General features: G+C 48.2%; 1 protein-coding gene across 1 annotated transcript in view; it reads left to right on the forward strand.

Annotated features, from left to right (window-relative positions):
* The window catches only part of Cdyl (chromodomain Y like), a 65,447-nt gene extending 51,132 nt beyond the window's left edge, over window positions 1-14,315 (forward strand). The window contains exons 4-6 of the mRNA XM_015494168.2: window positions 4,466-4,676; window positions 11,566-11,709; window positions 12,674-14,315. Coding sequence (XP_015349654.2) covers window positions 4,466-4,676; window positions 11,566-11,709; window positions 12,674-12,832 — 514 coding nt within the window. The 3' untranslated portion in view covers window positions 12,833-14,315. The remainder of the gene's footprint in view (window positions 1-4,465; window positions 4,677-11,565; window positions 11,710-12,673) is intronic.
* Window positions 14,316-15,093: the final 778 nt, after the last annotated feature.

Genomic DNA, 15,093 nt, shown 5'->3' on the forward strand with positions numbered 1-15,093 from the left:
TTGTCTCATGTACCCATTTTTGTGGTGAGAGCATGAAATCTACTTTCTTGCAGTTTTCAGGCATACAGTACAGTGTTGTTAACTATAGTTACCATGGTGTACAGTCGTTTTCTTGACTTCAGCATTTTTAATTGTATGTTTTATATACACACACGTAATGCAGATTTGTTGTAGTTCTGTTAAATAAATGGATTACACCATGTGCTGCTTTTTGCAGCTCACTTTTCTCCTTTCTAACTGTAGGACTTTGAGCTATTTCCACTTCCTCTGTTGGATTTTCCACTACTGTATCATAACAGTACGAAAAGCTCCCCCTAGAATCACCAATTCCGCTGTAAGCACATCCTCTCATTTATAATACTAAGCAATGTGTGTAATTGAAAGTATCTAATTTTTCAGAGGTGAATTATATGAAATGAATGAGACCAGTCACTAACCAGGGAGGCTCGTATCTCTAGCCTAAAAGGATATATCCCTACGTGACCCCCTAAGGGGTTTTGCCTTTTTAATTTATAAAAGGATAAAAAGGATAAGAGATGCAGACTTGCAGAAGGGCAATAAAGTGGATTGGATCTCTTCCAAAGCCCCAGATACTCACAGAGTTGAAGCTAAGATTTTGATAATTACTGAGCTTTGACAGGCTGAGGCTCCGAGCACTCCTTTGTGGCACTGGGCTTTCTGGTCCCCTAAACCATTCAGTTTTTGTGGGTCTGGGTATCTCTCTGTAACAGATCCCCAAGGGGCTTTTCATGGGCACTACCCACTCAGCCCACCAGAGATTCCTGGAACCCCAGGCCTCCTAGTTATGGGGTATATCTTGGCCTTTCATGATATAGTTCATAATTTTCTGACCAATCTATGTATACACCTGCATTCAGGAGGTTATTTGTTCCTTAATCTTTTGTACTTTGCCATCTTCAGGCTATCGTGATAGTTTTTTGTTTGTTTTCAGAAATAGCTTGAAATTTATAATGTAAGTATTATTTCTGTTCTCCTAAATAATTTCAGATTTATGGTATAGTACTAGATTATTTAATTTGAATTAAACTTCTTGATTGATATGCACGATTCTCGCGACAGAGCCCCAGAACCTCTGTGACTACTTGCAGCTAACCCTCACTACCAGCACACCCCGCCAGGGTAAATTGCATGAATTAAAGACTCCTTATGCCTCCCATGATGACTATTTTCTGCGAGATCACACTGAATTCACCCTTAGTACTGTGCTTTTGGGTGGCTCTGCTGCAGTGAGAAAATGAGGTTTGTCCTCCAGTGCCTTTGGAGCCACAGGGACGCTCTCCCATGTGGTGCTGCCCTGAGTGCCACTGAGTCTCTGCCATTCAGCCTACTGCTCCCTCCGCTGTGGCATTGCCCTTGGCAGAGGCCACAGCTTGTGACATTGGGACTAGTACAACAAAGAAAAGACAGGTCCAGACAGGTTTAGAGATCTCGTTTCTTGGACTTCTAGATGACTTTCAGTGTTTAATTTCATGAGCCCCCACTCCCATTTCTGCTCCCAACCGCCCCCACTCCGTTCTGCTCTCCTTGCTCCCCACAAAACTGAATTGGTGTTCTGCAAAAGAGCCAAATCCTACTTCCAGGAAACCTGCTTGGTTTTACTCTAAGTGAATACATTTTTGACCATGCCAATTTTTCTTAATATACTCTGGCAGGATCAGAAAAACAATTAGTTACACCACATTCACTTAACCTTTCTCTTGCTCATTTGCATTTAAATTAATTTTTATATGTGCAAAATTGGCTTACTCTGTATATATACATACGTATATGTGTGTATATGTATGTGTGTGTGTGTGTGTATAATATATATATTGTTGTTGTTTCTATGTGTCTTATCTCAAATTTCTTAAAACTTTGAAAGGACCTCATCATAGCAATGCCAAAAGAAGAAGATTGGACTAAACATTAGCTTGCCAGGTAGCTAATTCCATTATTGGAATTGTTGGTGATAACCAGTTTGCAGATTCATTGTCATAAAGTGTCCAGCTCTTTAGTGATAAACACAGAATGACCAGGAATCCATTTATGTCATTAGGCTTTTGAAGTCTGCAGGAACAGTAGCTTCCTTTCAGGTGGTGGGTAAGGAAGCAGCTTCCTCTCTCGAGGAGCTAGGTGTCTTGCCCCACCAAGGAGGGAGCCCAAGGGGAGGGGCTCTGTCCCCAGATTAGAGGACAGGAGAGGGAACAAAGGAGGGGCAAAGCACCCGATCTTGACCTCTTCCCCATTCAGTCCTTCCAGTTTCAGGAATTTTATGAATAGCTCAGCTGAGAAATGGCAGGGACTAGCCATTGAAACCCTCTTGGCCTCTTTTCCCCAAACAATTCCTGGTCTCTTACCTTAGGTGAATATCTAGCTTTTTGATGTTTATACATTGGTAAATGTACTTAATTATAAATCTTTAAAACTAATGTTATGGCATCTCTTTTCCTTCCTTGCCTTCCCCAGCATAGCCTTTAACTCAGTTAAATGTTGCATTTCACACACTTGTGTGTTTTGTTTTTAGTTTTGAATATACTTGCTTTACACCCAGCACAAGCGTTGGTCTCCTTTGATGCAGGCTGCTGAGGTCCTGTCCAGGCCTGAGGGCTGTCCCCACTCCCTACCCCTGGAGAGTTGTAGTCACAAGGCTGAGTTCTCAGTGGCCCTGAGAAGTTTCTGTTAGACACAGCATTTCTACAAGGATTTTGTTGACAACACAATTTTCTGGGCAGACCATGTTTTTTTCTGGTATTGTGGAGCTCACATACAAAATGGCCAGTTTCCTCCGAGAAGAGAAAATCTTTGCTCTAGAGTGTGCTGGTGAATTCAGTCCCCTCCTAAAAAGAGCTTTCGGTTTCAGTTGAATTTGTTATTGCAGGCAAAAATCAAAATAAAATTTCAGTTGCAAAAAATTCAGCAGGTTGCTAAAATCCCAGTTCTGATTTTTCTTCATCTCCTTAGAAGCCGGGTTTTTGAAGTAATTAGTTCCTCTTACCGTTTCTCTACAGAATCATTTTATTATTACCCTGGTTTTATGGTCCTTTTCATGTCACTGCCAACCCTGGTGGTTCCCAGATGTCAGCACTGGGGCATGTTATACTCCACCTGAGCCTGTATGTGGAGCTACTCCAGGCATTGAAGGAGACATATTTTGGGAGCATCTGCTCCATATCATGGGGGCAAGTCAGCAGCTCTTTCCAAGGGGCACCAGTAACTGAGGGTAGAAATGTCTTTCCATCTCAAAGCCTCAAACAGCAGCACAACTGAAGTAGCTTCTCCTAGACTCTCCAGGCTAATTTCAAGAGCCTGGCTAAGAGGTTTCCTGACCCTCTCTGTATCAGTAGACCCCATGTGATCTTGGTGACAATGCCTCAGGTCTTCTCACTTAGCAAGTCTTAGCAAGCTCATTCATTTGAATGAATGGATTCTTGCTCAATGCAAAGATCCCACAGACCTTGGGGGTCTTGCAGTGACTAGAGCTTAACAAGCTCCTTGGCTCTGTAACCCCTCCTTGCCTTGGTCTCCACACGTACTCCTATACATGCCCACCCTCCTTGCCTCCCCATCCTGCCCCCTCCAGAAAAACACCACTCATCCTGCCAGTATTGGGGGTGGGAGCTGTTCATGCATGCTGAGTATGATTTTCAGAAATCTGAACAGATTGCTTCAAGCTTTTTAAATTGCTGAATTATAGAGCGCATCAGATGGCTATTTTCAGTTCTAACAAGGGTTCAGGTTTAGAATCCATCCAGTGTGAAAGCTCTCTTTATTGTGCATTTCCAATCTAGACCTTGAACTGCCTTAAAGGGATTATCTTGAATTCATTTTGGTGTATGTTTACCCTTTTCTCCACTGTGTTAAGTCATAATAAGAAACAACTTCTCAGCGTAGCCTCTGGGATTGGGAGGAACGTGCTCATTCCCAATATGGTCTGACACCATCTCCCCAAATTGAAAAGCAGCTTACTTTTCCATCCAGATCCTAAAGCAGTGTTGACTCTTTAATAAAATCTGCCTGCTCTGCGGCGGCCATCCCACTCCTGGTCTTGCTCTCCTTGAGTTGCTGCCAAGTGGAGTCTGCTAAAGGGTCAGCAGGGGGTGTGGCCGTGTGCCTGCTGGACCTGCGGTTCTTGTTTTCTGGTCTGGTGTCTGAGCCATCCTGCTTCCACACACCCCAGGTCACTCACTCAGTCTAGTTCAGTCCAAGTTCAGGATGAATCTGTTGTTCCCAGATGACTAAGGAGCTGCCCCCTGGGTTGTGTCCTGGCTCTTGTTAAGCCTTTACGACACTCAGTAAATAAATCCGAAGTTCGAAACTTCTGGGAGAGGGCCTTCAACAAATTTCAGCTTATAATGATTTCCACAGAGTTTACATCTTGGTAAAAACTGAGTTCCATAATAGATTTTTTTTCATCTGCTCAAATATGCAATGTTTTGAGTAATTCCCCATTTATTTTTCATTTTAGAAACTTCGTGAATACTTTCATTCAGTTTAAGAAGCCTATTATTGTAGCAGTAAATGGCCCTGCCATTGGACTAGGAGCATCCATATTGCCTCTTTGTGATGTGGTTTGGGCTAACGAAAAGGCTTGGTTTCAAACACCCTATACTACCTTCGGACAGAGTCCAGATGGCTGTTCTACCGTTATGTTTCCCAAGATTATGGGAGGAGCATCTGTGAGTACCTTTAAAAAAAAAAAAAAAGATCATTCTAGAAAATGTCCTGAAGAAATTTAGTGTGGTTGTTGTTTTTCTCAAAATACAGTGTGTCATTCTGTGGGAACTATCCATCAAATACACTTGTAATGGAGATTTTGGTTCATGGGACATTATGATACTATTTTGCATCCTTCTCTAGAGAAGGACCCCATTCATACAGAAGCCTTCAACTTTGCATAACCAACACTGATAATTCCCTAGGTGTAAGCCAGACAACAGAGTTTACAACTGAAAAATTCTTTACCTAATAACCCATAAACCTTGCACTTGTCAGGAAAGCAATGGGGGAGCATAGTTGCAAAGGATAAAAGAGGGGGTTTCCCACGTGATTTTAGTTTGATTTTTTTAACTGTGTGAACAAACCCACCATAGCATGTGTTTGGTAGGTTTTGATTCCTTGCGCAGAAACACAGTGACACACGTACCTCCTTCCTTGGTCCTTGAATTAGGGCAAGGGGCAGTGCCACTGGTGTGCTTCCCCAGAAGTTGACAAGTTGGAGGCGACCAGTGGGCACCTGTTGAGAGACAGGGAGGACATGAGACTGCAGCTCTGCCATACCCGGGGGCTCTGGAGCCCATGTGGTCTGGACAGGGTGGCTCTGCAGCTGAGGGAGTCCCCACAGAGGCCAATGGCTGCCGGCTGGTGGCATCACCCACAACGGAGGCAAGACCTCCCTTGCGGGGTCACGTGGCACATCTCCATCCAACACAGTCCAGCCCACTGCTGCCGGGATCCCCCTCTTCCCAGGGCAGTCCTAGAGGACGAGGTCAGGCGGTAATAGCTGTCCAAGACTATCAAACTGAGGGAATGGGAGCCTGAGGGAGGAAGAGGACATTTGCACCCTCTCGTTATGGGCTGTGAGAAAAAGAGCTTTTCAGAGGAGAGACTCGTGGTCAGAATCCACCAGCCAGGCCTGTGGACCTCAGTGCACCAGGCGTGACACCTGCGATGGCACAGCTTCCATCACAGCACTCCTGCCAAAGTGCACTGCTCAGTCTAGTCACCAGGAAAACCCGACAGACCCGGGCCGTGGGGCAGTCTGCAGTACTGAGCAGTGCTCCTGAGAAGTCTCAGCGGCATGGAGACACTGAGGCTCGTGGACCATTGCACCCAGGAGGACAGGGGATGGGACAGCTCAAAGCAGTCCTGGGATCCCAGGTCAGAAAAAGGGTTTGAGTGGGGAAACTGGCCAGAGTGGTGCAGGTGAGTCGTGTGATGTCAGTGGTGACGCCCAGGGTTTGCTCCTCCTAACAGGTAGGTACCTGTTAATGTAGGGAGGCCTGGGCCAGCTAATGGGAACTCCTACACGTTTTGATAATGTTTCCATAAGCCTAAATGTGTTCCAAAAGTAGAATACTCCCCCACCCCACCCCACCCCCTTAAAAAAACCCCGTGAGGAGGAGGAATCTCCTCCTTAGAACAAGCAGCAGCCCGCTGCCACTCGGGCCTTGGCCATCCTGCTTTTCAGCTAGATGTGCCCTCACCACATTCTGCTGGTGTCATTACTAACGGGCCCAGGCCTGGTCACCTTGCATTGCTCAAGCCAGAGTGGTACCACTGGGCAGGGCAGGACCTAGAGTGTCCTGTTTCACCTTTGCCCCAGGCCATGCATCCTTCCAGCTGGGGACACAACTTGTAGCAGGTGTTGGGTGTGCTGTATGCACCACGAGTCAGAAAATAGTCCTGTGCCCAGGGAACACACTGCCACCTTGGTGCTCTGCCTGCCCCTGGTCTGCAGACCCTCCATCAGGCCACAGCTTCTGTAGATGCTGTGTGTGGCTCAGCCAGATGGCCCCGTGGTCCTAGCCCCCTCCTGTAAGTCCCTCACCACTAGGAGGGTCTTCTGTTCGGGCATAATGCTCTGTGGTACTCTGTGCTGGTGGACTAGACCCTCCCTAAGCCTCAGACCTGAGGGCCTGCTATTACCAGGCAACACTGGGGGCAGGGGTGGGACATTCCCATTGGCACCACCAGGTGCCAACTGGGTGCGCTTCTAAGAACAGTGCTGTGCAGGCTGACTTGGAGGCAGCAGTAGCTAAAATCACCTTGGCATTCAGGGTCCATGCTGTGGAAACTATCCCTTGCTCAGTTCATAGGGCTGTCAGGTCCTCACGGGGATGGCTGCAGTCAGGACGACAGCCCAGCCATCCATCCAGGCCCCCCACCCCTGCTGTGGATCAGTGTTCTAACTGGATCTCCTGCTGCTGCTCCAGGTGCACCCCCCACTTGGTAGCATTTCCCCTCATCGCAGTTCTTTATGTCCACGGCCCTGTAAGGCATCAGTCAAGTTGCTGTTCCCCTTTGGCTTGCATACCCGCACACTGACTACGCATAGTCACAGGGAATCCCCCGGTGGCCACAGGTATGGGCTAAGGCAGGACACCTGTGCAGCAAATGTGGGAGCCTGCGTCTGCCACTGGCCCTGCCTGGCCTCACACCTGTGGGTCTGGTGTGACTCAGCTTCTGGTGGACGTTTCTGACATGTGTTTGTTTGGTGCCCCATGGCCACACACTCTAACAAGTCCCAGCCAGCACAGCAGGCACATCCTTCCCTTCTGAGACTAGCACCACCTTGCTCCAGGGTGTTGAGAACTATCCTGTGATCCTGCCCCTGGCTCTTCCACGTGATGTCCAATCCCACCCCCTCCACTGTCAGCCACAGCTGTCCTGGCCCTCCTGCTCTGCTCTGAGTGAGTCCCCACTCTCAGCACTATCCAGGAGTGAGGTCACACCATTGATCCTTCCTGTCAGGCCCTGGGCCATATGCCCCTAGAATGAGACCCACAAGTCTTCCACTGCCCCCACCGGTACCTTGTGGCTGGCTCTACGATTACTGTCAGGGAGGAGACAAGTTACAGGCCTGACACCTGAGCGAAGATGGGACAGGTCTTAGGGGTCTCAGTTTGTGGAGGATGGGACAGGTCTCAGTATTGTCTTGAGAGTGAACCCACATTGCCTTCAAGCAGGGCAGCGTGCTGTTAGTGGGGACAGTTGGACCATTCTGTGGACACATAGGGTCAGAGGAGTCTGAAGTTCAGGGCTTGGAGGCATCCACCCAGAGGTCCCATGCCACGTTCTGTGGTTCCCTAACAGACCTACCTTAGGCGGGAACACGTTGAAGGCCCCTGTGCGGGCACCATTGGTACTCTGCCTGCCCAGCAGCGGGCCTCCTTGCCAGCCAACAGGAAGCCATCCAGCCCCTGAGTCCCTCCCCCCGCGTTCATTCTATTCCCACCTGCCACAAGTTCACTTCTCTGGAAGCTGAGGTGGAGTTTGCAAGTGGGATTTGGTGAGTTTGGTGTCATCGTCGGTGGAAGGGCAGGAGGAAGCAGGGTTGGGCAGAGGGCAAAGCTGGGGTGCAGCCCTGGCAAAGCCTTGTCCAGCCCCCGAAGCTCTGGAGCCTACATGGCCTCATGGTTACGCCACACTTGGCTACAGTAGCAGCCCCAGGAAGGGCCAGTCCATGGGTAAGGCCAGCTGGAAGCTCTCAGTTGCCTGCTGACCTTCTCCCAGCAGCTGGGCAGCCAGCATTTCCCGGGCTGGGGGCGTATTTTTGTCCACCCCAGGGAGTGCTCCATGCTTCCCACATGAAAGCTCCGGTCATCTGTGTTGTCCGTCTTGTCCGCATCACCAGGCTGCACCTATCTGCCGCTGCCTGGTTCCAGGTTCAAGTCATCACTACAATTTCTTTGAGTGAGTTCTCACTGTGGGTAGGTGGTTTCATAATAATCCTGGTGTAGAGAATCCTTATCAACAATAACATCATGCGAATAAGCTCATTTTGGGTTTCTCTATAGAGATTGAAGTCTGAGGATTCTGTTCTCTCCTGTTGTAGGACCTGAGAATATTTGTGAGGTGTAGGTGCACGGGAAGGGCAGATCTGGGGGAAACAGGCAAACTTGGACATCAGGCACCTTTTGGGCAAAGGCATTTTGGAAGTGGAGCCCTTGGGCCACGTGCTGCTTGGCGATGGGGGTCTTGGTATTCACTGCTTGGCAGGATTTGTAGATGGCTTGGATTTGGCCAAATCATATACAAATCTGGGTCAGTTGTCTTCCCCACTGGACAGGTCTTCACAAATAGATACATTTGGTTCCCCTAGAATGTACCTGGGGCAACTTTGCTCACCCCAGGGCATGGGGCAATGTCTGTCTGGAAATGTTGTCTTGGTTGTCCCAACTGAGGAGATGCTGGTCAGCCTCCTCCAACACACACAGCAGCCCCCACACCAAAGTTAATACCATCCCCGAATGACTCCAGAGCCCAGAGAGAAACTGCTCTGAGCAAGAGGGAGGATCCTACACTTCACACCTGCAAATGCATCAGATTTCAGGCAGAGTATTTGAACCTCTACAAAAAGTAAATAAGTGGTGTTGAGGTGGCGCTTATTGGGGTTGCTCTTGTTGAAATGATGCACTTACTTTTTTGAACTTTGGGTGTATCTGAGGCAAGACTGAAGATACACAGGGGATCACGTGATCATGGAGCCAGCTAGGAGCCCTCCATCCACTGCCGGGGAGATGACGCTTAGCCGCAGGTGCAGCCACACCATGGCAGTTAGCTCAGGAGGCCATTCTATGGGTCAACCTCCTTGTCCCCAGGAGACATTCACGGGGTGCCTACTATACTCCAGACACTCTGCAAGGTCACAGATCAGCCTGTGACCCTCCACCCCACCCCCAGGAGCCTACATGCTTGGGGAAGTTGTGCACTTTGTGACTGACACAGAGTCTTGGCTGAGGAGAGCACAAAGAAGGACCCAGGCCCACAAACAGGCCCCACTTGTGAGCTTGGACCACTGAGTCCTCATGGGGCGTTTGGCTGGAGCAGTGCCCAGTCAATGGCCATGTCCTTCCCTGAGTTCACCAACAAGAGCTGCCCTCCTGGGGCATTTACAGACGGCGGCCCCAGGAGTAAGTGGCAGAACCCCAGCCACAGCTGCTCTTGTAGGTCGAAACCCAGACCCTCCGCCACCCCCCCCCCAAGCTCTCCCTGTGCCTCTTCGTGTCCTTTTGGCCGAGGCCTGTGTTTCTCCTTCCTCCAGCATTCCTCCTCAGGTCCAGGTCTCACACGGTGACTTGTAGACATTTGGACAGTTCTGACCACATGAGTTGTTTCTGTGGGTCATCTCCCAGGGTCTCGTGTTCAGTCCACAGCTAGTGAATTTCCCAGAGACCACAGCTTTGCAAGTCTGTTATTTGGGTAGAAGTTTAAAACCTCCCATTTTATGACTAGTGAAAATGGGGGCGGGGGCAGTGGGTGCCCTGATTCAGATGGAGTCTATTAGTTTTTTCTTAATGGTTGCTTGGTGGTTTTAATGACCAAGTGAACCGTTGCCTATGTGAGGCCACCAGGGTCAGCCCCAACGTTGATACTCTGGGGTAAATTCAGAAATGCCCTTGGATGTCCGGCACATCCAGCCATCCAGACTAGAGAAAGCTAGGGTTAGGGAAGGACTTTCCACCGTCGCAGTGCAGAGCCAGCTGGGCTCAGAGGAAGACAGACCCCCGGGGCAGTGTGCTTGCAGGAGGGGAGGGCAGTTCTGATTGGCGGGCCCAGGTCCAGAGAACCAGGAAAAGGGGGACCAGGGAAGGCAGCCGTGGGAGGGATGGAGGAGAATCCTCCCCGGCCAGGCGGTCCTGGGTGTGGGAGGCCCAGCTCAGGCTCTGGTTCAGGTGGGTCTTGTTGGAGAACATCGTCCTCCTTGACCAAGGGATTGAGTGGTGTTGTCTTCACTGTATACTGAGACAAAATCCAGGAAAGCAACAGTCAGTCACCCTGGGGCGCATCACCGAGCCTGCCACAGGGGCCCCGTTCCGGCTTCCTTCCTCGCTGCCCTGGAGTCTGCCTTGAGAAAAGCTGTCTTAGGGAGCTGTTCACTCCACCGGGGGCTGAGCACTCCTCACACATCACAGCTTTGTCCCAAGACTGAGCCGTAGAGCAGGCTGCACTTTGGGAGAAGCTGAGGACCTGGCAAACTATCTCGTGAGGAGCCCGTCCCCGACTCTTCTGCCCCTCTGCTGAAGGGCACACACCAGCCACACACTGCCTGTGCCCACGGCCTGCACCTGCAGTGGACAAGCAGGGCCCACAGGGGACACACTCAGTGACTGTAGGCCTTCCTGAGAGGACTTCGCTCGTGGTCAGGTCTTCTTCCCAACCGGGGAAGGGGTCATCTCAGGATGACCATGGGCAGGCAGTTGTCATGTTAGGCCACTCCAAAGCCCGTCAGGTGCGTCCTTCCCTTCTTGCCTCTCACAGTGTGAGCCGATCCACACACAGTCTCCAGGCACCTGAAAAGAGACCTGGGATCCAGGACAAAATCAGTGTCAATTATACATGTGGGTTTTTTTAAACAAAAGCAAATGTTAGCTTTGTCCAGTGGGTCTCACGTTAGCCCTCTTAAACAGATCACAGTGATTTGGGACACACTGGGGTCCTGCCTGGATCATTTCGCATTTTAATATCCAGGTGACAGTGTGGCCTTCAAAGCTTCAACCCCCAGCACACTGCCACCAAAACATTGGCTCTGTGTCTGGAGAAGAGGCCACCCCGTTGGCCTAGTCCTGGCTCGGGTCCTGGGTTCTGATTCGCCTAGCCTTACTTAGGGCTCACTTCCCCAGAATTGGTCTTAGGGACTCTCTGAGGTGACCCCGCTCTCCCAGTAGGCCCCACTCTTCGTGCCCTCGCACGTGGTTTATTCTTGGTGGCCCCTGGAGGACACGGCAGATTCCAGCGTTTTTAAATCTCCGTCTCAGTTTGGATTTTGAGTGGTGGGTTCTGGGGATGGGTCTCCCCTGCTGCCTTCTCCCCAGTGTCACACCCCGTCAACGCTTCTTGTTTCAGGCAAATGAAATGTTGCTCAGTGGGCGGAAGCTGACTGCACAGGAGGCTTGTGGCAAAGGCTTGGTCTCCCAGGTGTTTTGGCCAGGGACCTTCACCCAGGAAGTCATGGTTCGGATCAAGGAACTGGCCTCGTGTAACCCAGTGGTACGTCCAGTTGGTTCTTTCACCTGTATATCCTGAGTATATCCTGAGTCCCCCACACCGCAGCACAGCCACCTTCCAGCCCAGTACTGACAGACCACAATGGGTACTGTCTCCCCAGACCTGTGCACCTGGTCCCCGTATGAATATCCCCCCAAATTAAAGGAGTAGACTTCATTTTGAATTAGTAATTTAAGGTGTCCACTGAATGTCTACCACAACCAGCACTGATACCGTTCTTTCCTGCTGGTGAAGCCCCTTCATATAATCACACTTAGTGTCCCCCACACTCAGTGAGCCTATTTTTTTTGTTGTTGTTTAATAAATGTGCTGAATAATAATCTTCTAACAAATTGCATTTAACACATTATAGGATGAAATGTTAACTGCCATAACTCTCATCTAAACTTGCCCAGACATCTGAACAATCTTCATAATTAAAATTAAACTTTGTTTAGAAAATGTGCTCAACAGGTATTCTCAAAGTATCAAGGGAGTGGACATCCAGTTCAGGGGTCCACACCTGCCGATGACAGTAGTGCAGTAGAGTCACCCTCCACATCCATAAGGAGTGGTTCCAGGCCTCCCCGTACCAAACTCCTTGCGTGCTCAAGTCCCCTATATAAAAACACCTTGGTATTTGCCTCCTATAAAGCCTAATGCACTGTAAATACTACTTTGGTAGGTGTTTTATACCTTTATTATTGAGAGAAGAAAAGGTCTGTACATGTTCAATACAGGCACTGATTTTTCCAAATATTTTCAGTGCCGTGTTGATAAGAGTCCACAGATGTGGAACCCACCGGTTCAGAGGCCAGCTGTCCTGACGTGTGTGGGGGCCCTGGAGGTGGGCTGCTGGCTCTTGTAACAAGTAGTGGCTCGGGTTTGATGGTCTCCCCAGGTGGGGACGCAGGGCCAGTGCCCGCAGAGGTCAGCATGCTAACTTGCCCCCTGCTGCCCGCTGCAGGTGCTGGAAGAGTCCAAGGCCCTCGTGCGCTGTAACATGAAGATGGAGTTGGAGCAGGCCAACGAGAGGGAGTGTGAAGTGCTGAAGAAAATCTGGGGTTCGGCCCAGGGCATGGACTCCATGTTAAAGTACTTACAGAGGAAAATCGATGAGTTTTGATCGGCAGGCCGTGAGCCAGCAACCCTGAAACTGGTCTGAGCAGGACATCGGCGGCTCCCAGTTGCCACGATCCATCCTCACAGCCTGAAACAAGTTTACCTGTAGCACACGTTAGAAGCAGGGCTGGGAACATCCAGGCTATTTATTATCGAGGAGTTTTTAAGTACTGTAACTTTCAAATAAATAACTACAAAGCTCCTTTGTGCAAACATCATTATTTTATACTTATATACTCACAAGTATAAAAGTATAATGGGGAGCACTAGGCTGCTCTTGGACGCTCTAACTTTTGTTTCCTTTGGCTAGTACTGTATAAAAAGAGAATTGTGTTGTATTCATTTTGGGTGATAGAAAGTCTGGAATAATGTTTATTTTCCTCTTTTTTTTTTTTTTTTTTTACAATTTTCCTTCTCGAACACAGAATCTAAAGGGGTATTAGCCAACCTCATCTCCCCCTCCCCCAAATAGAGATACAAAAAGACCTGAGACGTTCCTTCGTCTCCAAGGGGAGAGGTACAGATACCTCAGAGATGGAAAATTCTAAATCAAAAGTAAGACTTACCTTTAAGGAAAAGTAGTTCCGCTGAAAGACATAAACATGCACTTAGGATTTATGCTGAGATGTCGATTGATTCTTCTTTCTTATTATGTCTAGTTCTTACCCAGTTAACATGAAGAAACCACTCTCTCCAAGAAAGCTTGTTTTACAGTATTAGTGAGTCACTGAATAGCCTCAGTATGAGTATCTAAGTTATGAGTTAGTCTTAGTGGGTTTTAAATAGTTCCTCTGACCCTTTGGGAAAATAACTACATAAGCACTTCTTGTTGCTGGGTGAGAAATACTCTGTTATATACAGTTTTTGGTTTTCTATCTGCAGATATGATTGAATTACACCAAAAAAAAGTATTTTTATGTTTATAAAGTGTAATTTTTAGGTTCACTTAGAATATATTTTATTTAATAAGTTAAAATTCTTTTGGCACACTATTAAATAGAGAAACTCCTTTCCAAACAAAAAAGAACTACCTTATATTCAACATTTAATGTTCTTGGTCTCTGCTTTTATGTCTCCACCACATCCTGAGTACAGTTCAGTGTCCCAGAGTGCCCTGTGTGGACGGGGACGCGCATTCCTTTCAGGAGTGGGGACTGATTCCTGACGACAGACGCCTGTTATTAGTAAGGCTTCTGGGCTTGCAATCATATTGAATGTATGAAGAATGAAATAAAATCAAAACCTTATTTTTGTACAGTTTTGAAGTTTATACTTAGAACTGACCCCCGCCCCGACCACGCGGAGAACTGTACAGTGTGTAAATCTGCCTTTACTTGGATTGATTGGTACAGTATTTTTGCATCTGTGGGACCTACTTTTTGTTCAGTAGTTTGAACTATATATAAACTGTACAATCTGTAAAGTTTTTATAGAATAAATATTCAGCTGTGAAAACTGGTTAAATAAAACTAATATTTCTTAACACATTTGAAATGTTTCTGTGATTCTTCACTTGCAAGGTTTCTCCTGAGATGTCTTCTCTGATCTTTTCTGTGAAATAGAAAAATGTACTAAAACGTCTGTGCAGTTTAGTGGGATGAATATACCTGTGTAACTCTCCACCAGGCAGGAAATAGGATACAGCCAGTCAGATCCTTCCAAAGCCCTACCCCCGCCCCAGCCAGGGACCACTGCCTGCTTCTCTATCCAAGAAAATATTCTTAAAATATGTTGCTGAGGTCTGTCAACCTGATACATTTATGTCATATCAGACATAAGTTCTATGATTTGGCTCTGTGACTTATTTCTTCTGTACCCACATCTGCAGTGTAGGTATTTTCGTTCCTGTCTTAGAGGAAGGAAGCTTCCCTTTTTAACATTTGACCCAAATCACAAAGGTAATCGGTCAGGGATAAGACCAGGCTTAGGCCAGGTCAGTGTGGCAAAACCCGTATTCCAGTAACGACCCCTGGTTCTGTCTGCTTTCTAGAATTGACCACTAGGGAACTAGCCCAGTAGATTCTCAGGGTAGGAATCTGGCTCCATCAGCCTGGACGTGGCTGGTCCAGGCCCTGTCCGCCCTTCTCTGAAGCACTTGGAGGAACACTGGCAACGTGGGTGAAGTTCTGAGATTCACACCCAGTCGGTGAGGGTGGAAGGAAATGCAAACTTTGATATTGGAAGTCTAAATCGGTACTATTTTATAGAATTGGACAGTCGCTGTCAAAATAGATCACTGAAAACCTGGACCCAGCAATTCCATTT

This window comes from Marmota marmota, unplaced genomic scaffold (genome assembly GCF_001458135.2).
Source record: "Marmota marmota marmota unplaced genomic scaffold, marMar, whole genome shotgun sequence".
Lineage (NCBI taxonomy): Eukaryota > Metazoa > Chordata > Mammalia > Rodentia > Sciuridae > Marmota > Marmota marmota.